The sequence below is a fragment of the Actinia tenebrosa genome, unplaced genomic scaffold (genome assembly GCF_029948245.1).
Source record: "Actinia tenebrosa isolate PJP-AT-01 unplaced genomic scaffold, QUT_ActTen_1.0 PGA_scaffold6__47_contigs__length_16458017, whole genome shotgun sequence".
NCBI classification, from domain to species: Eukaryota; Metazoa; Cnidaria; class Anthozoa; order Actiniaria; family Actiniidae; genus Actinia; species Actinia tenebrosa.
Genome location: NW_028292583.1, coordinates 13,885,433 through 13,909,945, shown reverse-complemented (window position 1 = coordinate 13,909,945; position 24,513 = coordinate 13,885,433). Strand labels below are relative to the sequence as shown.

The 24,513-nt window shown below is 38.0% G+C and overlaps 2 protein-coding genes and 1 long non-coding RNA gene across 8 annotated transcripts; 1 reads left to right on the top strand and 2 right to left on the bottom strand.

The window, feature by feature from the left end:
• The first annotated feature begins 2 nt into the window (after positions 1–2).
• Positions 3–14,419, top strand: LOC116307622 (histamine H2 receptor). Of its 4 annotated transcripts, XM_031717892.2 has the most exons (5): positions 4,145–4,284; positions 5,125–5,234; positions 6,070–6,142; positions 10,012–10,057; positions 12,786–14,419. In XM_031717892.2, the coding sequence occupies exon 5, from the start codon at positions 12,830–12,832 to the stop codon at positions 13,838–13,840; it is 1,011 nt and encodes a 336-aa protein (XP_031573752.1). In that variant the 5' UTR covers positions 4,145–4,284; positions 5,125–5,234; positions 6,070–6,142; positions 10,012–10,057; positions 12,786–12,829; the 3' UTR covers positions 13,841–14,419. The 4 variants fall into 4 exon arrangements, with proteins under 4 accessions (XP_031573756.1, XP_031573752.1, XP_031573753.1 ...); XM_031717893.2 differs by lacking the exon at positions 10,012–10,057; XM_031717896.2 differs by lacking the exons at positions 4,145–4,284; positions 5,125–5,234; positions 6,070–6,142; positions 10,012–10,057 and adding exons at positions 3–107; positions 3,344–3,429.
• Positions 3,531–4,989, bottom strand: LOC116307624 (uncharacterized). 3 transcript variants are annotated; one of them, XR_004198424.2, is made up of 5 exons: positions 4,471–4,988; positions 4,081–4,248; positions 3,923–3,987; positions 3,736–3,804; positions 3,531–3,655 (listed from the first exon to the last, which is right to left on the bottom strand). It is a non-coding gene; the product is annotated as an uncharacterized LOC116307624 (long non-coding RNA). The 3 variants fall into 3 exon arrangements; XR_016121567.1 differs by lacking the exon at positions 4,081–4,248 and having other exon boundaries at positions 4,471–4,989; XR_016121566.1 differs by lacking the exon at positions 4,471–4,988 and having other exon boundaries at positions 4,081–4,216.
• Positions 13,855–23,829, bottom strand: LOC116308731 (uncharacterized). The gene is made up of 6 exons (XM_089039236.1): positions 23,663–23,829; positions 23,106–23,418; positions 22,421–22,699; positions 15,828–15,946; positions 15,150–15,390; positions 13,855–14,714 (listed from the first exon to the last, which is right to left on the bottom strand). The coding sequence occupies exons 1-6, from the start codon at positions 23,681–23,683 to the stop codon at positions 14,569–14,571; spliced, it is 1,119 nt and encodes a 372-aa protein (XP_088895362.1). The 5' UTR covers positions 23,684–23,829; the 3' UTR covers positions 13,855–14,568.
• Between the last annotated feature and the right edge of the window lie 684 nt (positions 23,830–24,513).

Below are 24,513 nucleotides of genomic sequence, written 5' to 3'. Positions count from 1 at the left end.
AGTGACGAGTCAGTGATAGAAATATTGTGTCTCTGAATAAATTTGTTCAAGATTATCCCATATTTTTCTCTAAATACTGCTAAAACTGGACAAGCTGCTATACAAAGGTGAGTGTTTAGATTTTTTTGTAGCCACACAACGCTGAAATCTACGGGTTTTTGTTACTTTTCACTGGATTTTTTCTTCTTTAAAAATTGCGGCTTCATTGTGTGGCAAGCCTTAATTCTTGCTCGCCTTTTTTTCGGGATACTGAAAAGTGGAAACAAGAAACTTCAAGTGGCTTTGTGTCCCCTTGAACTCTCGATTTAGTCGTTTTGTTTTGAAATATATGTGTCTTCTGCGGAGCCAAATGGCCTATCTGCTTGACTTCTGTAACTTGTACTGGACAGAGACCTTGAAAAACTTCGACAAGACTGGGGTCCACTGTTCAGAGTTACTGCATGCTTCTGAAGTTTTTATTTTTATTCATTTTTATATAATAGGTGAGTCACAATTCCACCTTTTATGACTTCTAAGTGCCGAGTTCAGCTTGCTGATCTTTGATCTGATTAACAAGGTTTATAAATACGGTCTACATTCATAGTAAGCTTAAGATATATTTTAGTGTTCGCTTACGTGTTTAATACACAACTATTATGAAATGTCCCTAACCTAACTTAAATCCTATCTTTTCGTATCAATCTGATTGTTGTTGTTCTCGCCATTGCTGTTGTTGTATTGTTCTCACCCGGCAGTTGTTGTTGTTGTTGGTGGTGGTAGTGGCGAGTTGGTGGTTTGGAGGCATGTTGGCGATAGATGTTTGATGGGTTGCAAAGGTGGTTGTGGTGGTGATGTTGGGTATTGGGAGGTGGTGCAGTGGTCAGTTGTTGTTTTGTAGTACCATTTTACGGCCAATACACGCGCGTACGTATTATATCTTAGTAGTGTTCCCCTCGCATATCCACTGAAATCCCGCATTATTAAAAACCCATCATTCATTCTGAATCCCAAATGATGGCTATGAACAGATGATAATCTAAAATTAGAGATTCGGAAACCTGAAGTTAGACTCATAGTAGTGTACGCGCTTTTTAAAAGATTTTAGATTTTTAAAAATCGTTCGACACCATTTTCGAATTTGCACTTAAACCGCTGTGTTTGTTGATTACAGACTCGTAAACTCGGGGCTAGCCTCGTTTCAGCGTCAATAAAGGGTAAATTGGGTAAAGTGCACAACTTCAACAAACACTACGTAGTTCCACGGACCTTACTGGAACACGTGAATATTCTACGCAAAATCAAGATTAACCCTGAGCAAGAGAATATGAAGTAAGAGAGCATATCCCTGTGACCCATGAAAGTTTCTTGAAAATCTATTTTTAGCTCCGCGCGCAAGCCTGAGCTATTTTAGCATGCGATTCCTGATTGGTCAGATTGTAGTGATGTCATGGGTACACAAGAGATCGGCAGTGACAAAGCAAGCTTCATGCAGTTGACAAACCAAACTTTATTCAATTTTACGAGAAAATGCGTTAGAGGAATTCCTTGAGAAATTCTGAAAGGATTTTGAAGGAATCCATTGGCAGCATATGTAAAAAATACTCAGCTAAGACAACATCATTCAAGCTTGTTTTTAGATCAAAACAATGGTCGCTCGATTGAGACTCATTCATTTTGGAGTTGATTGCAGTTATAGATGAAACTGTAAGTTATTCCACAATTCTCCACCTAAACTGAAATACAGTTAATATTGCTGCATCCCAAGAAAACGTACTTCTGACCTGAACTTCAGTGTTTTCAAAATGACAAGTTATCTAATGGACATCTAAAATGAAGGTAGATTGGATTCGTTTACGAAAGAGCCGGATTTTCGATGAACAAACTTGTCGAATTCAATGAGTCAAGAGTTTAAAAAACTTTAAACTTGAGAGAAAATTTAGCATTTTCTGTTGGAATCAGTTGTTTACCAGTAAAAAGAAGAGGTTTTAAGATAGCTGAAAACAGTCAAGCTGCTCGGAATAGAAGAATTAAACATAAAGGCACAAATACGCACAAATACAGTAAAACGGCCTTCAATCAGGTAAAAATAATCTTTTTTTTATTAGTTTGAATCCTCAAATACTAAGTTTGATTCACTTTTTGTACTTCACCGATATTGTGATTGTATTTCTATTGTCTGTTTGGGACTTTAAAAGTTGAAAAGTTATGAAAAAATACCTGAACATTGAGGCGGGGCGAAAATTCAAGATGCAAAATTTGAAAGAAAGTTCTAGTTTTAATAGTCAAACTTTTTCATTAATTCGCCTTTTCTAAATGGGCAATGTCTTTTGCATAAACTGACACACCGTATTTTGGCAAGCTAAACATATTTAATAATTGTGAAAAATCACTTCAGTGCCTCTTGTAGTTTTTTCCTCTGTGAAAACAGAAAATTTTCTTCGGCACATTTCGGTGCGCATAGTTTTTCTGATTCGTGTGTGAAACAAAATACTGTTCTTGTTCATCGTCTTCTTAATTACTTTAACTTAAACTTTAATTACTATAGAAAACACCACGGTAAATGCTTTTTTGGCTGTCTTCACTGTAGGTTTTTCGCTATTTTCATCGTATTTTTTATTGCGGTTTCTTTCCCCATGGCGTCTTCGCTGTTTTTAGCGCTTGTTCGTATGTGACTGAAAACCATCCTGATTTGATCTTTTTCGATGTTCTTTTACATCAATTGTTAAGTTAATGTTTAATTCGTCCATGAAGAACACATGATACTTTAATCATTTCAACTTTTTACTAATTTTGAAGGTATTCTTCTCGTCACTAAACATTTTTCGCTCGCATGGAAGTCACTACAACTCTGAGCAGCGATAAGGGATCGCATGCTAAAAATAGCTCAGGCTTGCGCGCGCAGCTAAAAATAGATTTTCAAGAAACTTTCATGGTTACAGACCCATGTATGGGAGATGTGCTCTCTTACTTAATATTCTCTTGCCCTGAGCAATGGAGAACTCGAAACTGGACTCTAGTATTAATACGAGTCACGTCGCGTCCAGAGTTAGGTTAAGTGCTCCCACACCAATCCATAAAAATGGACATGTTGACCAGCGTTACCTTGAGAAAAGAAAGTTGTAGTTGGTTATAGGAAACAGACGGACAGTCGGACAGACGGACAGACGGACGTGTAGAGAGAGAGAGAGAGAAAGGGCGATTTTGGATCGGAGAAAGGCCTGGGTGCTTACAATTTACCAGGAAAACCGGAAATTTCGGTTAAAACAAATGGTATGCATCATTCCCATCGGAAAGTTCCAGAAAACTAGATCTTTTAATTGAGGTAATCCATTCAGTTTCCCGATCTTTTTGGTTCTTTCGGTAGCTGAGGTGACGACAGTCAAAGTTTCCCGCCCTTTTCATACTGTCAATTAGCGAATGAATTTTCAACCGGATGGCTTGGTTTAAATGGTAAGTACCTCAGATCTACAAAACACCGGTGTTGTGGTAGAATATGAAAACCATTATTTCCGTATTTTAGTTTGCATTTAAAAAATATATAAGACACAATATTCAGCGTTATTAACATCCTTTATTAATCTGCTTATTCGGTACTTATGGGCAAGTTTCTATGGATTTTATCCAAAGTTATGGAAAGAGAATAAAGGATTCACGATTTTGCTGCCACCGGCTTTACCTTGAAAGAACATTGATTGTAAATATTAATAACGAGTGCCTGTGACATATAAGAGACTTTTATCCAAAACTCTTACTTACCAAAGCCGCTACTAGCACGCTTGTCCTTCGTGAGCTCATTTTCTGGTGAGATGTTTTCCTTGTGAGGAGCTTGAAGAGGCAATAACATTTAATATCACTAGTTTTTAGCTAGTTATATCTCTTCACATTTAATATCATATAAGTATCGCCGATTTTGCGGTATTTAAATAATATTACTTTAGTTTACCTGAGCAAACAAGTGTAAACAGTAGCAAGGCTATGAGGACTTCTTGACGCCGCATCTTGATAAACCTGTTTGAAAGATCGAAAACCGGTTTACGTTATCTATATGATGGATGATGGGATTCAAGGGTGTAGTTGGCTGTAGTGGCATTCGCCTCTCACCTCACATGCGAGTAGATTTTATTAGGTCTCTCACTTGATTCAAGGTTTTTTTCCAGGCTTTCCGGTTTTCCTCCCTCCTCAAAACCGTAACACGCTAAATTCCAGTTTGATCTGTGAGTTTACTTGGAGTCTGTCCTGACTTTAACCAGCTCCGCAGAGGCTGTCTCACTGTTTAACAATTTGAAGATTTAAAGACATGACGTGGTAAGGACAACTCGATACTGTCTTCCTTCATTAATGTGTACACAAGAAGAATTGTTCACAGCTGTTTTCCTCGAATACTGCATGGATATACTAATGCTTATCATTGATTAAATCTTTCAAAGTGACTTCAGTTGTCTTGGAAATCCAGCCTAGATTATAAAATATGTCCCTATATTTTCAACTTACCTAGTTGAATTTGTTCACGTAATGATTTGCCTTGTCTTGTCTTATCTGAACTGACTGCTCTTAAATAGAACCAATATTTGAAATCCCCGGAGAGAACTAATAATAATATCAGAGTTTTCATAGCGGGCGCCATTGAACCCCAAAAACTCGTAGCAGGTGATTTAGGAAAAAATTGTCCCAAAATTTGAATACTGTACAAAAAAGCAAAACACCAAGAATCAGGGATGTCACATAGGAGGGTCAAGCCTATTGTGTGTGATCATCTAAAACCAATTATCAGTGTTCCTACTCCGCCTACGACAAACAGTAACTGATTAGCCGTAGTGGTGGGCCCTGGCTAAACGAGGAAACAAGTTTGCAGAAACATGTTTACCGCGCGCATGTTCCCCGATGTCTCCAAGTTTAGCCACATGCGAAACATTTCTACGTGCGACAAATTTTGCTTCCAAGACGCAAAAATGTTTCTGCTGTGCGGCAGAAACATTTCATGCTTCCAAGACGCATGGAAACAATTTTTTTCATCAATGTTTCCTCGTTTAGCCACGAAAGTCAACATTCTAAAAATTCGTTACTTAGTAACGCTAGCTCTATCTTGAAAGTGCCGCATGCCCTAACCGATATTGAGCAAACATGTTTCCCGATGTTTCCTGACAGTTTTGCCACCTTTTGGAAACATTTAAGAAAACATCGTATCGTGGCGTGAAGAAAATTGAGAGCATCAAACGAAACTCAGTTCCAACTGAAGATGAATAAAAAGAAAAAAGGTAATCATTTTAACAAATTTGAATGAATATGCGGTAAAATCAAAAACAAACTCTTAAAATTTGACAATTGGTTTTTTAGTTACTGGCCGACTTTTCGATTAAGACTGGTTGATTTTTTTCTTTCTTTCTTTCTTTCTCTCTTTTTTTTTTTCTTTTCTTTTTTTCCTGCAAAAATCTGAAATGCTGTATCAGTGAATGCTGGGACGCGTAAAGAAGAAATACAGGGAAGAAAAAATGAAGGGAAGAAGGGAAAAAATTAAGAAGAGAGGAATAAATAGCAAGCGATTATTTTTTTCTAAAACATCGGAACACATCAAGAGCTTATAGAAACTGATTGGTGGGTTTGATTTTTTCCTTTCACCAGTCTTATCTAAAAAAGACTGCGAAGTAGGTTTGCGATTAGGAGTGGAAACATCCTAGTGGATCGTGAGTGAAGACCTCTTGCCGCTACAATCTCAATAAACGCTAAGACGTAAAGCTTTAAATAGCATGTCAAAGGTTTCCGCTTGTGATCTTATAGATTAATTACCGTATCTTATCATCAACCACTGACCAATCATTCTACGTTGTGCTTGCTATTGCTTCCTAGCTAGTGAAAATATTTAAAATGCTCTTAACTAATATTTATAACAAGGCCCCTCAAAAAAATTATGTTCGAGTCAAATGTCTAGCGCAAGGGCTTCTGTTGTGTAAACAAAATTGACAGATTCTGAAAGTTTAAATAACTGAAATACGCTATTTCTCGCTAGATCCAATAATGTGGCGTATACCCATGTTATATGACACACAACAGTCAAACTTTGTCTTTCGTTTCATATCCTGTTTTGGCGACTAGTAAAGTAAAGCGAAGCAGATCGCTTGAGATTCAGGAAAGCGGTACCCGGACGAGTTTGATTTTCACCACTCAGGTAAGAAACAAAGGTTGGTTCGTAATAGTATCAAAAATATCTCATTCGATATTCAATCCCGAAAAAAAAAAAGAGTTGAAAAACAAGGCGTAGCAGGGAGTAGTCTCTTCATTCATGTATTTTGTATCGCCTTTCAAACCATTAATTTTCTTGGGAAAAAAAATCAACCTAAACGTTGACCAAATTTTTCGAGACTAATTTTCATAAGGCCATATCAAAAATGGGCCTAAGTAGAATAGGCCATAAGAGTGATAATGAATATTATGGGCCGCGAGCATGCAACAGAATACGAATAATCAGGGCCTTCTAAAATGCTTTTATCTCGATCGACTACAAACAGCACCAGATATCTCGACACTAACCTTCATGTTCTTGACGAGATTAGTATTAAGAAACAAGTCATTCCAGCCGGCAGCTATTCTTGGGTCTTGGAATGTCCCTATCACTATCGCTTATCACTTAGTTGCCTTTGGCGCCGACAACCTTTTTCGAAAAAGGGAAATAACATCTCTTGGTCTTCTTAAGCCTCATAAGAACCGGAGTAATTAAGGGCTAGGTTGCTTGACAATCTAACTTAGCCCAAGCTTCTACGCTTTCCTTTATCCAATCTCATGCACTTTCGTGCGTTCGAAATTTTCTCTCATTCTTTCGTTCGTTTCATTGTTGCGGTTCCTTTCTTTCGTTCTTCCTTTTTCTCCTCCCTCATTTGTTTTAAGTGAGCAAAACAATTGTTGATTTAACATAATTTTTCTTTCTCATTATAACTCAGACTGAGTCCCATCAGGTATTTTTGAAATAGAAAAGGTGGAAATAATGTGTTAAAATCAGCAAAAATGCGAAGTTTGAAGAGAATAAGTTCAAGACTTGCGAAGATGTTATTTTTAAAAAATGCGAATTTTGTAAGAAACCTTTACTGGAGGCAAAAAAAGAAATATAAAAAAAACCCAACAAACAAACAACAACAACAACGTTTTAACAAATTTCGATTTTTGAAACTTGAATCATGTCTTCGCGATTTTTAAACTTACTTTCTTCAAACTTCACAGTTTTTGCTCATTTTTAATATGCTCTCTTTCCAGTTATAGTTGTTATTCTTCTGTCCTGTGAGTTTTTGAATTACATGTTAAAAGCTCATTCACTATGAACCAGTAATAAAACTCTAAAATATTGAGCTTATCGTGATTTCAGTGAATATATAGTCAGATCAGCTGTAGATATTGCCAAGCTAGACCTGTGCTTCCGTCCGTCATTCAATAGATAAACATCATGCCGGCTGTATTGAAAACCTTATCTTTTTTGAATTCAGTTCTGCGAGAGTGTTCGCATTTTTTCGTCCAGTGAATTGGAGGCATATCAACATCAGGGTCTTGATGAGGATGTAGGATTAGGGATCACATACTACGAATCAGGGATCACAGAAAAGGGATCTTATAAATAAATTCAGGGATTACCAATGGATCATTATTTGTGGGATCAGGGATTAAAACACGCTTGTTTTTGGAATCAGAAATCAAAATATCGTATACAAATTTGGATTCAAAAAACATCTCTCGTCACGAGCCTGTCAACGTTGTTTGGTCAGCGCAGACGTATAGTAAACGATGTCAGGAAGCTTTATTGCACCGATTAAATTGTAACTTCTGGGTCGTTAAAATGGTTTCTATAGTGGTAGGTGAATTGCATGCTTTATAATCAGGGATCACAGAAAAGGGATCTTATGAATAAATTCAGGGATCACCAAGGGATCATTATTTGTGGGATCAGGGATCAAAACACGCGTGTTTTTGGAAACAGAAATCAAAATATTGTATACTAATTTGGATTCAATCACACGGAAAAACATCTCTCGTCACGAGTCTGTCAACGTTGTTTGGTAAGCGCAGACGTATAATAAACGCTGTCAGGAAGCTTTATTGCACCGATTAAATTGTAAATTCTAGGTCGTTAAAATGGTTTCCATAGTGGTAGGTGAATTGCATGCTTTACGAGGTCAGACGAAGGACTGAGGAAAGGTTTTTGCACCGGTTTGCTTACGTTGATAGAGCTCTTCTCTCACCAATTTGACCGGGTTGCGCTATATTGCGCATTAATCCACCCCTACTTAAAGGACTTGCTGCTTGGGGCAAACATCTAAGTCACTTTTAAATAACTTTTACTTTTACGAAACTTCGTGCACTTAGACTCATCTTCTTTGCCAATAGAAGGCAGAGTGCCATTCCACATTGAAAAAACACTTTTATCTGATATATTGATCAATTGCATCAACTTCGGCAGACAAATGTCGCGTTTATCTCAATCACATTTCTATGGCACCGACGGTTTTTCTTTATGTATAAGGCTGCGTTCATAGTGTATGGCAGAGAGGGGGGGGGGGGGGGGGGGGGGGCAGGTGAAATTGAGGGGGCATCGGGAAAAGTTTGGTAGGAAAAAGGGGGGATGGGCAACTTTTTATCAGAAAAATGGGGGATGCACAATTTTTGGAAGAAGCTACAAGCCTTGCTTAGGGAGGATCGTATTTTTTTGCATGACTTTAAGGGGGGGGGGGGTGTTAAGAATTACTTTGGACATTTCAATTTTTCAGCTCCCCCCCTGCCCCCTCCCTCTCTGCCACACATTATGAACGCAGCATAATATAAGGACCATACTGTGAATAAGGGATAGTTTTTCACTATAACTTCCAATTTTTCATTGTATGGACCACTGAGGGACTGCTGAATCAAAATATGCACTTCCGGGAATATCATCAATAAACCATTAGCTGGAAATAGAATGGGATTTAATGGAATATCAATAGCAGCTCTTATTAATATATCACGTCTGTTCATTGCTATGTAGGTTCTCAAGGGAAATAATATGCTCAAGCTTTTCAAATATGTTTTGAATATTGAACGGGCGTTCTGTCAGCAAGTGTTTTGTGACAAATGTGTCACAAATGCTTGACACTAGGAAGAAGTTGAAAGAAAGAGAAAGGAAATTTTGACGCCGCTACAGACGGACATTGCATAAATAAAAGCTGTTTCAGCTAGCCCTCATTTTAAGCAATATAAAACGCGCGCACATACAAGAATACTGTTGTCATCATTTCTATAGTTTGAGTGCGGCTTCTTGAAGTTATAAAAGGTTTTTCATGTCATATGCTAATGACTGTGACGTATGAGGAGTGACCATTTAATATATAAAACATTACTGATACAGATAAATTAAATTTAAGTTAGTTCTCACATAGGAGCCGGTGTTTCGAAAAAAGAACGACAAATTAGCATAAATGCCTAATAAGGCGAGCACTTTATAGCTTCTCTCAAAAACAAAGAACTCAGCTCGTTGACTGTCCAGCTTGTTATGATTCTTTGAAAGATCGTGTATTTCAGGGCCACTCGTTGGATGCATATATCTCGAGGCGATACATACAGCGAAATTCATTATATAATAAACTATTTTTTCTTAGTCTTCACCGATTCATATAATGGGCAAAAAGATATGGCTTACAAGACATTGAGGCTCTTATCGTTCTCTCTTAAAAGGTGCCAGGTTGTTTTTTTTTTCACAAAAATATTGTAGGCAAATTAAAGTTGAAGGAAAGGAAATGTAAGGGAAAAAGTTTCCTTTCCAGAAATAAAACTTATTACAGTGACAGAGGAAGATTCAACCAGTCTTTGACTGCATGGTATGTTCATGATAAAACCTGTCTCTAGACAGTGAACTGCGAAAACAATGGTGTGTTTGTCGTAAACATGAGCCCTATTGGCTTACCTTATATCATTATGCCTTCTAGTCTACTCATATCGAGTGGAGAGAGAGTTGTGTTTACGTACGTGCTTATGTTATTATGATGTGATATATTTTCTCTTACACTGTATATCTTTAATTAGTGTGCGGAATGCGAATTTGAACGTGGCTGGAAGTAGTGCTAAAGCTGTAAGTAAAAAATGTTTCTTTAAAATGATCTATAAATAGTAACAGTTTGGAAATCCCGAAATTACCAAAGAAAAAATATAGATAGATATTATGAGACTCTATTATGAGAGTTTTAATCTAGGGAAGATCTGTAAGGAAGAAAGGAAGTGAGAGAAGGATGAATGAAATGGGGAACGCATTTATGAACCGATGAAGGAACGAATAGATAGCGAAGTGATAAATGAATGAGTAAACGTAAAGAATTAAGGAAGGAAGCGAGGGTGTGAGCGAATGAATGAATAAACAGAGTCTTTCAGTGAAGATAATGAGATTTGAAGAAATTAACAGCATGACTACATCTTATCAACTATTCACACATCATGCCATGATATGAATTCATATAAACGTCTTTTAAAATGAAATTTCATTCATTTTTTCTTAAAAATTATGTTATTATAAGTCATATTTTTTAAATAGTACCACGAAGCCCTTTGCGATGAAGTTGAATTCGAAAGTATCCAATCCCAGTGGTGAATTTTTTTTTTCTTCTTTCAATATCTCCAATAAAATATATTGATTGTAACTAATGAATGAAAGCATTGGTAAGGACATGACTCGCCACTTAATACCAAACATAATTAATTCATCGGTGGTTTTTTTTAAAGCCTTTTATCGCTAGAATTTAGTCAAAACTCCGTTAAAAGGAAATCTTTCCAAGACTAGAGCTTCTTATTGCGTCTTTGAGTCTTTAAAGCACGAGAAGAAATATCGTTGTCATAAAGTCTTAGATTTTGAGGCTAACAAAAGTAGAGGTTTTAACGGAAATCATTAATGTGAACTTTTTTGAAAACAGAGAAAATGCAGTTTTTTTTTCTTCGGGTTAAACAACGCCAGGAAAAATATGTTTGTTTTTTTTTAATCATTTTTCTGACGAATTAGATAGAAACTAAATTAACTGCGCATGCACAGCAGACATTGTTTTCGTAATTGGTATCCTCTAATAGTGTCAGTCGCCTGCTAAGTTCTCAGTTCTCGCAGTCTTCTTGATAAACAACATCTTTTCTCGTCTGATATTTCGAAAAAAATCCAACAAAAGGTAAGACGAACAATTTCTTTTAAGTAACTGGCATATTCGCGAGAAAAAAAAAAAAAAATAATAATGTGAAATTTCTTTTTCGTTTCCTTTTTTTCCCCCACTTTTCCTTTTTTTTTTTTTTTTTTTTTTCGATTTTCAGTCGTCTCGGAAGACATTTATCCAAAATCAGAGCGGACAGTGAAGAGCAAAGTCAATGAACATGCTGGGCAATAAAGAGTAGACTTTCTAAAAAGCACGTATACCTATAACAACTGAATATCTGAAATCACACTTCCTTCAAGTTGCGCTTATCATATAATTTATCTTTTAACGGATGCAAAAAGAGCGCTTATTCAGGATATTTGGCATCTTGCATCAATCTCTCCGAGGTGTTTACTCTTTTTTTCAAGGTATTACTTCAAATTTCTTGGGTTGAAACAGGTAAAGATAATTATGCAAGGTCTGGAAATTAATATCGTATTTTTACGGCGTTTTCCGGACACAGAAATGGGTTCTAAAGTGAGGGACGTTAAAACATAATTGAAAACAATCGATGTTAGAAATTGCTCAGTAGAATTACTTACGTATAGGAAACTAGATAAAGTTAATGAAACCTACGTAGAACGAACTCCTCAAAACGAAAAGTGTCCAGCTGCTGATATCACCTTTCGGATATCTGATCTTAAAAATACTAGTGATAATGGCCGTTTTTCTTGCTTTCTTTCAAGTTTCATGCTAAATTTCTTTTGAAAGCTTTGCTCTCAAGACTAGGAAAAAGGTTCCTTTTTAAACTTACTTAATACATACGTTTTTGCTCTATGGACAGTAAGGAAACGCATTTCTTTTTTTCTTTCGTGAATATAATAAACATGGAATGGATCAAATCCATTTAAGCGTAATGTTTTGCCCATTTCAGACCACCTGTCACTCTCTTGAGAATAAGATTCTTTGTTTGAGTTGTATCCATATTCATGTGTCTTCTCATGTGCAACTGTTAAATAAAGAAATAAGACTCTAGGGAATGACACGTGATCTGAAATGGGAAAACAGTGGATTAGGTCTATCGATCCATTTGACGTGGGCGTAATGTTTTCCCATTTTAGACCACGTGTACGCTTTCCTAAGACTAAGATTCTTTGTTTGATATCTGGAACTAGGAAATATCCATGTTCGTGTGTATATTGTGTGTGTATATGATTTTTTTGGGAAAAGACGTAAGGTCTGGATTTATTTGGGCTCATCGGCTATTAAGCCATTTTGCATGGTCATGAACTGAAGTATTCTACTTCGCGGGCGTCATTAGTTCCGGTCCCAGATCCTCACGGGCCCTCTCCACTAACCCGTTAGTGAGCTGAGGAGACTAGACCTAAAGTGAAAAACCGGTCCAGTTTCCATTTATATACCAACACGCTGGTTAAACACGAAGCATACAATCGAGGCGGAAAGGTTCAATTTTGAGTAATCCTTTGAAACTACCTTGCAACCTCAATTGATTGCTTTGTAAACAACCGATGTATGGAAAATGGCAAATAAGGGTAGTAAAACCTATATCATGTTCAGAGTTGCATTGTATTTATTTTCAGAGTAGGGACTACAAGCCCTCAGTCAGTAGCATGGGTGGTATCACTATTTGAATTATGCTTTTGAAACAATAATTTTTCGTCTTACTTGTAGTTCTAGAGAAAGAAGAATAGGGTATTACATGGCTTTGGCTGAATATGTTACTGAGACAAGACGCGAATTTCAGTCATCCAAACTCTACTAGCCACAGCAGTGAAGATAAAGGATTCCATGTCCAGACTCAGTTACCCTTACTTATACTGGCAGTAATCATTGTTATTCTCAACGGAACGATCGTTGGTTTGTTCGTCAAGAAACGTTCTCTCAGATCATTCACTAACTACTTCCTGGTCAGTCTTGCCATATCAGATCTTCTGACTGCCTTCCTGGCCATCCCATTCTTTATAAGCTGTAACGCTACTGAGAAAACAGAGATCTGTACTGCAAGTAATCAGTTTTTTGTCTTCACCACTTTATCAACTATCTGCCACATCGCTGCCATCACAGCTGATCGCTACATCGCCATCTTGAAGTCACTTCGATACCAAGAATTGGTGACTAAGAAACGAGTTCAGCTGGTGACTGCCACCATCTGGTTGTATTGTTCATTCATGACCGTCATCCAGTTGTCCTGGACAGTCTCTAGTGAAGAAAGTCTCAACGACATACCAGACGAAGACTACCAGAAGAAGGACCTTGTCTACACTATCATGTTCGTGATATTGGGAGTAATCCCAATACCGTTCATGGTATTGGCATATTGCCGTATCTTTGTACAAATTCTTCGACAAAACAGCTTAACACGTCAGCACAATAGGTTAGTGGAAAGGGGAGATAAAAAAATCTGGACGTTTGAGCTTAGAACTGTTTCCATGTTCGTATTGATGCTATTGGCGTATGTCTTCTGTTTGTTGCCTAATGCTGCTTTGAGATTGGAGTTGAATATCAACGGCACTTTAGATCGTATTCCCATGTACGTCTTACACATTATTGTGTATTTGTATTTTATGACTTCTTTTTTGAACCCGTGTTTCTATGGATTGGGCAAGCATGATTTACGCTGTGCGCTGAGTGAGTTATTTGCAAAGACGTTTGCACAAAGAAGGCAGATGAAGCAAAACATGAATGTGTCATATAGAACTGGTTGTGATTCTGCCCTCATCTTATAACGAGAAATAATGAATTTCACTGACAAAACTCGTATTGTTTTATTACGGAGTGATAAGGTCTTACTAACTTCTTGAAATGACTTGAGACTAGCCTGAAATTAGCAATGACGACAACGATGGTGTTGACAACTGATGACGTTAACAATTAATGTAGGCACATAATAATACATAAATAATAATAGTTTTTTAAACCGCATAAATACTAAAGTATCGATGCTTTTCGCAAATGTAGTAGTCCCCTTCACAGTTGCCTGCGCCATCTTAATCAAGGTAGAAGTGCCTTTATATCGAAGCGAGACGAACGGTGAGCTTGCAATGATAGAGACATAGCTGTGAATAATTATCCAAGGTATTAAAAAAAGGTCTCTATCATATCATTGCAAGATCACTGTTAGTCTCGCAGCGATGCAAAAGCACGGCTAAACCTTTCAAGATGGCGCAGGGAACTGTGAAAGGGACTATTTGAAACTAAAACAATATGTATATATAAAAAAATCCTAAAATAAATAAAGAATACAAATAAAATGTTAGGTAAAAATAAAATACAAATAAACATTAAAACGACTATGATGATGTGGATGGAGAAGTTGATTGTGACTATTTTAAGAGATTTAAAAAGAAAAGACTCAAAGACATGGCAGCCATGTTGGCAGTATAAATAAAGGAATTTAATTAACTCGATTCTCAAGGATCGGCAATTCCTTTTGGGAATTAAAGACGGACTAAACTCATCTTTGCTTCTCTATGACCATGTAAACTTGCACCCGATCAATCCCATAGTACTCAGGGTGTTGTGCTACCTCGTTCTCTACACGTCGATATAACTCATCTACAATGTTAGATTTTTCTTCAGATGAGCGGCAATTAGATAGACCTAAACAACGATAAAACTAAATTTATAATTGTTTTTGAAAGAGAAGCATGTAACCAAGGTAGACTACAATGCACCATGTTCTCTATCTCAGAAAAAGTCTGTGATTGAAGATAAAACAATTGAAAACATAATTTTTTTTTTGTTTAAATCGATCACCCAACATGGTAGTTATGGCGTAACTTGCACACCAAAGATATTAGGTTCAATTACCCAGTCGTCGCTCAGGTCTTTTTTAAAGCGCGCGAAGGCTCAAATCCTTTCCATTAAACACAGCGTGATATCAGTAAGAGAAGAGAAGCGACTGGGTACGATTCTGGGTTGAAGTTGGTTTCATGACAGCCATATTGTAGGACAAAACATTCCAGTAGGAAATGAGTTCTTTCTTCTCAACTCTGTAACTCTTCTAGGAACCAACACACATTTATAAGCACTTACCAGACATGAAAGTACCATTGCTCCATGCTCGTAAAGAACACACAAAACGCTTTGCATGTGCCATTGGATCTCCCTTCTCTTTCAGCCATTTCTTCTTCAAAGGACAAGGAATTACGTGTTTTTCCATAGAAATTAAACGAAGACCAGCTTGATAAACAGGTGAGTTTTTACACTCAAAAGGTTTCCTGTACTCATCCATTGTTCTGAAGTAATGGACGAAAACGGTGTTCTTGAATTCTTCCTGAAGTTGAAACGTACATAACAGCTAGGATTACATATAATTGATTTCCCCCCTTTTTTAATTATATATCTTCAGTATTGCAGTGCCGGCAGGGGAAAAACATAAACTTTAACTTTTAACTTAACTCCTCGGATAGTGGTGATCCCGTACTTTTTTGGTTTGTTCGAAATTGAGCCCCCGTTTGCAAAGCTGCGTAGCGACCATTTTAGACCACTCTTATCCCTTAGTTAAAATCCTGGACCCATCACTGCTCTTAAAATCAAAACTTCGGATTTCGATTCCAAGAGTCAAAATTTCGCTAGTCACGTGAATAGAATAACATTAAAGAGTGAAAAATTTATTGATAAACTATAAAAACTATATAAGCTGCATATTGTATAAATAAATAAATAAATATTAATAATAATAAACATTAGAATAGCATTAAATCTAGTTACCTTTGTTATAAGTCCTTCTTTACAAAGTTCCTTCCAAAGGTTTGATAACTGTATATTCATGCAAACTTTATTGACACCATCATCGTCAGTAGTTAACTGTGAAAACACCAAAAGACCTCCTGCAAAAAAAAAAGAACACGCCAGAATAAATTAATGAGGCTGGCTGAAAATCAATTGAAGTGCTGAAATCACAGCAAGTTTTTTTTTCTTCTGCGACCAAAAAAAGCCTTTTCATAGTTTAAGAATCGACTCCACTGCGCATGCGAATTTATCCCGAATTTCTCACTTTCTTTTGTCTAAACCTTCTTTTGTTCTTAATTAAACAAAAGAAGGTGAGAAATTCAGGATAAAATCGCATGCGCAGTGGAATCGATCCTTAAACTATGAAAAGGCTTATAGTCCGGCTGTTAACGTCAAAAATTGTTCACTTTGATGATAAAAGCATGAAACTTGGCATGATTGCTAACCTCCCTGGGACAAACATTTTTTGATATGGGGCCAAGCGAAATTCGCTTGGGGACAGCAGGAATGGGCATGCCCGGAATTTCCGACATGGAAACGAGGCTACAACATAAAAACACCCTAAAATACGACAGTTTTGAGATACTTCCACCACTAAACATCGAATTTGTGTCAAGTGAGCAATTTCACTTGCTTTGAGTTGAATAATCACGATCACGTGATCGTTTTTAAAAAAATCGACTTTAGCTTGGGATCCCTGTGTCGAAAAATCAAAAAGTTCCTATTTTTGTGGCTTCTTGAGTAAGATATATAACTAAAATATTTTCTGCTAATCATATAAATCGGTTTGATAAAGTATCAATTTGAAAAAGGCCTTTGTAACTTCATATTACGTATAATATTGCAAATTGGTGCCGAGTCTCAACTCGGTTTTCAAGATGGCAGCCTCCAGGGATACTTACAGCTACTGCAGGTAAGAATATTATTTTGTTTCTCTTGGTTATATCCAATCAATTTTTTCTTTTTCTTTTTTCTATATTTACCTTAGGAATTCATAACCTCTTCAACTCGTTCGTCATTTCTAAATAAAGTGTGACATCGCGCTTAATTATTTGACTGAATCATTTGAACTCGACTGAAATCTATTCGAGATAAAAGCCTGAACTTAGTCGAATGAATTACAATCAAAATAATCAAGATTAACTGCATGTCACCATAACTCTCAACTTGTATTAAGTAAAAGTTAAATAATGGTGTCAAATTAACCATTTTAGTTGAAATCCCCATGGATTGGAGCAAGCGTGTTATTTGCCAGCGGAAAACAAAAGAAGGATTGCAATGTCCGGCAAATACAAAGCGCAAAGATGGGAGTGTTGGCTATACCTCATTTGCGAGTAACATTCTAGAGTTTAAAAGCATTAGTGGTGTTCCTAAATGGTTGAATCTAAGTTTACTTGACGAAGGACTAGGGATAGAAGAAACTCTTAGACAGAGAAATGCATCATGGCATAAGACGTGCCGAGACATTTTTAATAATACGAAACTTAAGCGAGCAAAGAAAAGAAAACTTTCTGGTCAGCCTGATGCTAATGAAGACGATACCCAGATTGAAAGTGACGGGAGCGTTTGCAGTCCACTCAAAACAAGAAGATCCAGTGCCACATTGTCTTCCAAAGCCCTCTACTACTACTGTTTTTTCTGTGACAAGGAAGACAATCCCATAAATCTACATTCATTTTCAACATTTGATGTGAACAAAAAGGTTGAGAGTTGTATAGATGCGGTGAATGACAACAAGTTAAAAGCAAAGTTAAATACGTGTGGAGATTTAATGGCAGCTGAGGCCAAATACCACACTAAGTGCTTGGTGAGATTATATAATCGAGCCCGGCAGACAGCAAAAGTACAACTGCAGAATGACGCAGAAAGGCCACCAATAGAATTAGAAGAGCTTGCATTTGCAGAACTTTTCGCCTATATCGACGAAAGTCTTGAATCAGAAGACTTGCCTGTATTAAAATTATCTAATTTGGAGAAATACTTCTCGTTAAAGCTGCATGAGCTTGGAGTAAAGTGTGATAATAAAATTAACTCAACTCGACTTAAGGACAGGATCTTGGAAACATTTTCTGACTTGACAGCTCACTACGAGGGAAGAGAAGTACAACTGGTACTGAGGCAACACATTGGAGGAGCTTTGAAGGAGGCAAAAAAGGGAAGTTCAGATGCATGGTACTTGGCCAAAGCAGCACAAATAGTACGAAGAGAAGTTCTTAAAACAGAAAACTCTTTCAATGGCTCATTTTCATCAGGGTGCCAGAATGAAGCTACTCCTGCATCTCTAAAAACCCTAGTCGGTATGATTATGAAAGGCTCTACAGCAAATGTAGATATGGCCGACAGTCAGGCCTGCTTGACAGTGTCTCAGCTCGTCGTATTTAATACCAAATCCCGTCCCTGTAATCGAGAAACTACTCATCATGTTCGATGGAGAGAGTGTCCACTGTCTATCTATACAGCTCTGAAAATTCACGGAATGACAAGGGATAAGAGTCTTATAGACACGTTTTATAATCTAGGAATTTGCATTTCATACGACAGGCTGCTATCTATATCTACTGACATTTCTAACAGTGTGCTAGAATTGTATGAATGTGAAGGCATTGTTTGCCCACCCAAACTAAGAGAAGGTCTGTTCACAACGGCTGCGACAGATAATATTGACCACAATCCTAGTGCAACGACATCCCGCGATTCCTTTCATGGCACTGCCATTTCATTGACTCAGCATCCTTCTTCAGATGATCTTGGCAATGAAAGACCTACCCCTACCTTTGATCCAACAAAGAGAAATGATTCTAAAAAACTTGCTGAGTTACCGAAACTCTACAAAGATGTTTTGCCTGTGTGCCTAAACACCACTGAATATGATGTACCGGAAGTTCATCAGCTATCTCAACTATCTCAATCTGTCGACGCAAATCCTGGCGAAAGAAACATTGAAGAAGAAGATTGGCTTGCCAACGCGAAGGAAATCCTATCGAAGGGCGAGTTGGGGGAAGAGGATTTCATATCCTGGGCAGCATACCGTGCCTCAAAGTCTTCACTTTCAAATCACGAGCCAGCAATCATCTCACTATTACCAATGTTTATGGAAAATGCACATTCCTTTGCGATGATTGTCCATTCTATGAGAGTCATCAAAGATGCTACACAATTTCTCAACCCTAACCAGATTCCAGTGCTTACTCTTGACCAGCCTCTGTTTGCTTTGGCCAAGCAAATCCAGTGGACCCTTGGTGGTACATATAGCGAGGACAATTTTGTCATCATGTTTGGTGCACTACACATCGAAATGGGAGTATTCAAGATGATTGGAAAATGGCTCGGTGGAAGTGGCTGGACTGAAGCTCTATGCAATGCAAATGTAGCAACCCAGGGAGTGGCGGAGTCCTTCGTAAAGGCTAGCCATTTAACGCGGACCCGGAGAGCGCACCAAGTAACAGCAGTAAGCCTTTATGTGCTCATGCATAATGCATACATCGACCACGCCAAAGATGTTGAAGAACCCAAGCCGTTTTTAGAATGGAAAGAGAGCATGCTAGAATGCCCGCAGTTTTTATACTGGTCCACATTTCTAGATCTAGAACTCCTCTCTTTGAAATTGGTCAGGTCAATAAGAGAAGGTAACTTTTCAATGTTCATCAAGTCTATGAAGGAGATAATACCATGGATGTTTGCTCTTGATCACCCGAACTATGCCAGATGGCTATCTGTGCATTATCGTGACATGTGCACCCTACAAGCCAAACACCCAGATGTCTACGCTAACTTTTGCAATGGTTCTTTTGTGGTACATAAGAGCAAAAGGCTGTTTTCGTCCATAGCACTAGACCATGCTCACGAGCAAGAGAATGCCAAAGTCAAAGGAGAAGGAGGTGCCGTGGGTCTGACAGAAAACCCTGCAGCATTGAGAAGATGGATGGTGTCAGGTCCTGAAGTAGCAAGAATGATCGAGGAGTTTGAAGATTTGGCAAATCAAACTCATGATATCCAACACCATGAACAGCAACCCGGTGTGCAGAGTGCCTTCGCAAAAGATGTCAAAAGTCTCATTGCGTCCCTTGAAGAAATGGGAAATCCCTTTCTTGAAGAAGGGAAAGACCTCATTGCATTACACACAAGGGATATCATGGATTCAGCTGTTGTTGACGCAGTCAAGAGTGTTAAAAAGGTTGGAAAAGACCAATTCAATTTGTTCTTCCAAGAGCGGCTCGTCGAGAAAAAGAAGCCTATTACTGACCCTATACCAAGAAACAACTTCCATATTTTCTCACCCATTGGCAAGAAAACCACATCAAAAGAAGGCGCTAAATTACAAGTGCTAAAAGAAGACTGCGCACTTTTTTCCAGGTTATACATCTCTTGTCAAAGCCGAGATGGAAATCTTGAAGAGTTCTTCAAGTTCGAAAATCAGCCTTGGCCGCCATCTCTCTCGCAAGTAGGGCAGCTAAGAACAGGACAAAAAGCAGAATTAATAAAGTGTTTGCCGAAACCGTCGCCTGAGGTTGCAGGACACCCAAGTGTAGATGCAATTATTCTTGATGGTGCAGTTATTGTCCAAATGTTGCCACCCAAAACCGCAAGCACATTTGACGATTACTTCAATGCGGTATTTGCACCCTATATTCTCAGACAGCTAGAGTCAGTGAAGCGACTTGACATAGTATGGGATGTGTACCGAGATGACTCTCTGAAAAGATCTACTCGAGAGAAGAGAGGTTATGGTCAACGTAGAAAGGTATATGCTGCAAAACCATAGTCAGTGTACATTGCATATATTTAAGATAGAACATTCGATTAATTTGAGAACATTTCCCCCCCTGTAAAACAGGTGCTTCCATCGACAAGAATTCCTCGGGACTGGAAAGGGTTTCTTAGAGTCAATGAAAATAAAGACGAGTTTTTCAAACTCTTTGCTAACGAGGTACAGTGATAATGAATACAAATGCGATAGCAGTGTGCATGGTTGCAAACATTAAATTTTATTTGAAATAATTAATTTTTTGGTCACAACACAACTTAATTTCGAATGTCAACCTACGTTTAACACTAACATCCATTCCATTCATTTCGTTATCAGGTTGTTTCTCTTGACATTCCAGATGGCAAAGAGATCTATTCAACACACGCTGACAGGGTCTTATCTTCAGTTAACAGAATGGATATGAGTCTTCTTCAACCTTGTACCCACGAAGAAGCGGACACCCGTTTGATGATTCATACACTTGATGCTAATTGTTGTGGCCATCGAAAGATAAAGATTAGAAGTAACGACACAGATGTAGTTGTGCTCGCAATATCAGTTGTAAATTCTCTTCAGGTAGATGGATTATGGATCACCTTTGGTTCAGGAAAGCATCTTTGCAACATTCCTGTGCATTCCATCGCATCTATATTAGGCCCAGGAAAAACATCAGTATTGCCTATGTTTCATGCCATTACCGGGTGTGATACTGTCTCTTTTTTTGGTGGCCGCGGAAAGAAGACAGCATGGGACGTGTGGAACGTGTTTACAGACCTGACACCAGCTCTGCAAACTCTCAAAGAATCTCCTGAAGATGAAGGATCTATTGTCAAAGTTGAACGTTTTGTCGTTCTTTTGTACGACCGCACCAGTAACATCAAGACAGTTAATCAAGCAAGGCAAGAGTTATTTTCAAAGAAGGCAAGGAACCTCGACAATATCCCTCCCACACAAGCTGCACTGTTACAGCATATCAATAGAGCTATATTTCAAGGAATTCATATTTGGGGCCAGACACTTCTGAAGCAACCAGTTTTACCCAGTCCTTCAGAATGGGGATGGCAGAAAGATGGCAGTTCATGGGCTCCATATTGGACGACTCTTCCTCAAGCAAAGGAAAGTTGCTACGAGCTTATTCGATGCGGATGCAAGACTGCTTGCAAAGGACGGTGTAAGTGTAAAAATGCTAATTTGGTTTGTACAGGCTTATGTGGTTGCGGAGGAAGCTGTACACAGAGAGATGAGTAACCAAGTGGACAGAAATTTCATGAGCAAACAATGAATGATATTTAATCCTGAAACATTTTAATTATTCATGCGGTATAAATTGTTTTATATATGACTTAAAGTTTTTAGTATTTTCGTTTAATCAAAACAAAGATTGGTCAATTGGTCTAAAAAAACCACAAAAATAGGAACTTTTTGATTTTTCGACACAGGGATCCCAAGCTAAAGTCGATTTTTTTAAAAACGATCACGTGATCGTGATTATTCAACTCAAAGCAAGTGAAATTGCTCACTTGACACAAATTCGATGTTTAGTGGTGGAAGTATCTCAAAACTGTCGTATTTTAGGGTGTTTTTATGTTGTAGCCTCGTTTCCATGTCGGAAATTCCGGGCATGCCCATTCCTGCTGTCCCCAAGCGAATTTCGCTTGGCCCCATATCAAAAAATGTTTGTCCCAGGGAGGTTAGCAATCATGCCAAGTTTCATGCTTTTATCATCAAAGTGAACAATTCGACCTTTTTTTTTGACGTTAGCAGCTGGACTATTATTAAAAATGATGTGCGAAAACAAAAAAAAAAGAAAGCTCTTTCCACTGACCCGGCATCAATTCTGCAGCTCTTTTCATCAGTATTAGTTCCCAGTCTTTTTCAGCTTGTTCTCGGTATTTCTGTTTTACTTCAGGAACAGTAGATGCAACGTAACTTGTGGCATCCGTGATATCACATGGCTTGTCACGCAACCAATGAAATGCCGTACCAGAAAAACCAATAGTCACGCTGTTGTTGGGAACACACTGACTGTAGAAACTAGTCCCACTGGCTGTGACAAAAACATTTGGGAAATCCACATGGAAACTAGGTGGGCCGGGAATCAAGCCTGTTATGAGAAATATGAAATGAAAACTAGTAGTAAGATCTATGTTAGCTGGAGATAATCACCAAGGACAGACAGACAGGTAGAATGGCTGGCTAACGAGTGCATGCCTGATGCATGGCTGCTCTTGTAAGAGACGTACGACAGCGAATAAAGAGGAAGCTCCTACCAAGGTTTTTGGAAGCTTACTATACAGAAAAGGGAGCTGAGGAAAATGCCAAAAAAACCAGTAATAACGGGTGAGTAGCCTTGTAAGGGACTTCGTGTACTATTGCTGTATCACCTACCATACGTGGCGAATTGTGAAATAAATAAATAAAGAGATAATAGCCAAGACAATAGCAAATTAGATCAAGTGACGTTACCCACCATGGTCGTCATCACGTGACCGTGTAATTGACGATCTCACCTTGTAACAGCATGAACAACGACTTGAAATCATTGATGGGCTGGTCCTCGTAGATGACGTGTATTGCCAACTCATCCCCATATTTTTTACGCAATTCTTTGACGCATGCGTACACGAGAGGCATAGAAGTCCCTCCGTCAGCTGCTCCGTAATCCACTAAGGTAAACACTGATGAATTGCTGTCGACAGGAATGGAACGAGCTGCCTTCAGCATGAGGTTAATCGCCAGTTCGTTCACATCGTAGCATGCGAGGACGTTTGTCGAGTAGTACCCAGACCCATCTTTGCCATACGGAGCGTGACTGTGAGGGTCCTGGATCGGAATCACACGACAACAAGTAAGTCAGTAGTTTTGAATAATATTCATTTGCTTAGCTGTAATTCTTTTAAAAAATCACAAAATAATTAAGAATGGCATATAAAATCTCTTATAAAATTTCTGGTTTGAAATTCCGCTTTCTCAAGCTATATCAATACTAAGTAATCCGATCTCCATCAAACAAACATGTTTTTAAACAAGTAGCTATATATGCACACAAGGACATACAAATACTTACAGAAAACTTGATTTCTTCCATCAATCACTGTCTTGCAGTTTTATATCCGTGTCGACTGTGGTTAAGTTGCAGCCAAATTAGTTTGTTTTGGACAACTGTTGTGGATTTTTGGTAAAGCCAGATCAACGGTTCGTCACACAAAGACTATCGAACCAAAGAAATCCAAATATTTAGCTGAAAAATGACCATATATGAATTCAAAATACCAAAAATTAATGTCAGTTCTTGAGATTTAAGGCTATTACGTACACATTGTCTTTATCGCCTTTCCTATGCCTCCACAGTATAAGTGGAGTATATGGTTACCCTTATTAGATATGTAAAAATTCGACTGAAAACATGGATACACCAAGCATGAACAATTGTTTCTGCCACCCAATAGATATTTATAAAGAATATGAAAGACCCACCGCTCCTTTCGGTCGTTTCTCTTCCATAACCTTTTTTAACTAAGTGTACATTCGTAAAATTGAAAACGTACTGGCATTAAATGCACGCATGCGTAGATGTTTTTTGCTAGTTTCGATGGAATAGCCAATCCATTGATCAGCGATCAAACTGCAGTTTCGATTAGAGTTTCCCGAGACTTCAAAATTGTCAAATTCTGAAAAATCTCGGCAAATAATCCTCGGATCGAGCGAGCTCAAACTTTATATACAGTTGCTAGGAAATAATCAACGACATAATATCAAAGTTTTGTTATCCAAGATTTAATAAAAACAAGCCTTACATTTGTGCGATATTTACACAGATTAACTACATGCATTTACAGTAAACTGCAAACATTTCCATTTCTTGGGCCGCCTGAGCACCCGGCCACCGTGGCAGACTGACAGTGAATTGGCAGTCAG

Coding starts and splice junctions, on each gene's coding strand:
- LOC116308731 (XM_089039236.1), bottom strand. CDS start 23,683: ATGGAAGAAATCAAGTTTTCT. Junction 22,700..23,105: donor GTTGTTCATGCTGTTACAAG/GTGAGATCGTCA, acceptor TTCTCATAACAG/GCTTGATTCCCGGCCCACCT. Junction 15,947..22,420: donor AGCTGCAGAATTGATGCCGG/GTCAGTGGAAAG, acceptor TTTTTTTTGCAG/GAGGTCTTTTGGTGTTTTCA.
- LOC116307622 (XM_031717896.2), top strand. CDS start 12,830: ATGTTACTGAGACAAGACGCGAATTTCAGTCATCCAAACTCTACTAGC.